The sequence below is a fragment of the Amphimedon queenslandica genome, unplaced genomic scaffold (assembly GCF_000090795.2).
Source record: "Amphimedon queenslandica unplaced genomic scaffold, v1.1 AMPQUscaffold_11322, whole genome shotgun sequence".
In the NCBI taxonomy this organism is placed as follows: domain Eukaryota; kingdom Metazoa; phylum Porifera; class Demospongiae; order Haplosclerida; family Niphatidae; genus Amphimedon; species Amphimedon queenslandica.
This window is the reverse complement of record NW_003548435.1, coordinates 5006-7243: the sequence shown is the minus strand read 5'-3', so window position 1 is coordinate 7243 and position 2238 is coordinate 5006. Positions and strand designations below refer to the sequence as shown.

At 35.3% G+C, this 2238-nt stretch overlaps 1 protein-coding gene across 1 annotated transcript; it reads left to right on the top strand.

Moving 5' to 3' along the window:
* Positions 1–1044: 1044 nt before the first annotated feature.
* On the top strand, positions 1045–2115 carry LOC109589436 (uncharacterized). Its single transcript, XM_020005524.1, has 5 exons — positions 1045–1077; positions 1149–1226; positions 1272–1322; positions 1379–1444; positions 1493–2115. Exon 5 carries the CDS (start codon positions 1510–1512, stop codon positions 2113–2115), a length of 606 nt encoding a protein of 201 aa, XP_019861083.1. The 5' UTR covers positions 1045–1077; positions 1149–1226; positions 1272–1322; positions 1379–1444; positions 1493–1509.
* The last annotated feature ends 123 nt before the right edge of the window (positions 2116–2238 follow it).

Sequence of the window (2238 nt, the reverse complement as noted above, 5' to 3'; positions counted from 1 at the left end):
TTTCTTTATCTTCTTTCTCTGTTGCACACACTAGCTCTTTTCTCCCTCTCTCTCTCTCCTTCCTCTTCTCATATGATTCTTCCTAATAGTATAGTAATGTCACTATTGGTTTAAGTGTGATTAATTAATCGTCAAAATAATTTTTGTATTTGTATAGTATGTGCTGCTGTACTAGTGCTAGTAGATCTACATAGTGTAAATTACTTGGTGTACATTACACCAATGTCTTATTAGTTTTTGCAGTAGTGCAGGTAGTATCATGTAGCTGCAGGAGTCCATGATGAGTAGTAACACTACTCCTCTTGGACAGAGTGATGTGATTTACAGCATTCCAGGGTTTCCCCAATTCCAAAAATATTTTAGCCCCACCCATTTAAAAGGAAACTACAGAGATGGCCACTAATCAAACTTGTCTAGGTACATTCTTAGTTCTAAATCCACTCTTTTGATGTTTATCTTTAGATATTGGTGACTTGATTGATGTTCTTGACTTATTGAAGAAATGTGGCTTTCAAAGGACAAAGTGGCAAGAGCTGGGACTGAGACTAGGTCTACTGAAAGATACACTGGAAGCCATTAAAACAGAGCAACATGGTGATGTGAATCAATGCTTGACAGAGTGCCTCTCCCAATGGCTACGTAGAGCTGATAATGTTGACAGTAGAGGAGGAGCCAACTTGGACTCACTGTCAGGTGCTCTAGGATCTATGAATGAAACTGCTGTAGCTGAGAAGTTAAGTGAGTCAACCATAACTGTATGTATAACTATAATCATTGTATTTTCTATCATAGAACATCAGGTTCTTATTAATATTTTTAATAATCGTCATACTGTCCTGTCTCAGTCTCTTTGTAATTCTGTTAGTATTGCTTGGTCTCTTTTTGATGAACGTATGTTAACACAAGAAGCAGTTAGAGCTATCTCGGCTAGTTCCTTTCCTAATCAACGTGAGGCTCTATTAACTGCTGTCAAAGAAGCTGTTCAAACTGATCCCAATAGTTTACATACATTTGCTAATGTATTGTGTACAGTAAGTACTAATGTATCACTGGGACAAACTATACTGGATGATATTAGTGAGTATGATAATAATAATGGTCGTTGCATTATGTTGTGTTGTTAATTAAACTGATCTTTGTGTGTTTAGGTAAGTATTTTCCTACTCCTGAATTGAGTGTGGTTCCTGAAACTAATCAAGATTATGATTTACATTTAGTTCCACCTAGTAATAATAATTTATAATTGATAATACATTCATTAATATCTATAGATAATGCTAGTACTGCTGATGAAACCAAGGCACCAGCTCATATACAATCTGGTATGTCATGAACATAGCAACAAAATCAATTGATACATTTATTCTTTAATTTATAGTCACATCTAGTCCTTCTGATGGAGCAGTTGCTACTAATTCATCTTCACAACCTTTATCACCTAAAGGTAGCACTGATTTGATTATCTGCATTTATTATTAATATTTTGATATAGTTCAAATACCTGTTCCAATGCATTTACTTCAAGATTTTAAATCAATGCAATCTTCTTACACAAGGATGTTTTATAATGTTTGCAAGATTTTAAAAAGAAAACTAGATGTAGATGACATCAAGGAATTCCTGTCTTATTATAGTATTACCTTTCGCAAAAGAGTTGAGCAGTGTTCAGATATTTCTAGCATCCTTCATCATATTAAAGATGAGTGTTCATTGACTGATGTTACACTCCTTCATAGTGTAGTTGAAGAAATGGAGATCACTGAAGCAAAGGAACACATTGAGACATATAGAGCAGAGTTAAAGGACTTCTACAAATCAATCTCAATTAGTCTTTGTCTGGAAAAAAGATTTGGCTCTTTTCCTCATCTGAAGTGTGAAACCGTTACCTTTATCTTTGACTGGAAGCCTGAGGAACATTTGTTGCAGGATATCAAGGGTGTTTTGTCTAAGGTGTCTGGTAAATTGCTGATCATTAAGTTTATAGCAACCTCCACTTCAATATCTGTGACTTGCTCGTTTCCTTTCTCTGAAACGCACAAGAAGAGGAGATTTTCAATGGAGCTGAATCTTGCTTTTGCTCACAAAAAAGACAAGGATCATTTTTGTCTGGCTTGATTAAGGAGTATTTCACTACTACAAGGAGACGATTGTTTGACAACATGGAACTGCTGTCCCACTTGCTCAATCTAGCTTAAAAGGAGAATTCTGAGGTTTAGATACATGATACAAATAGTTCTG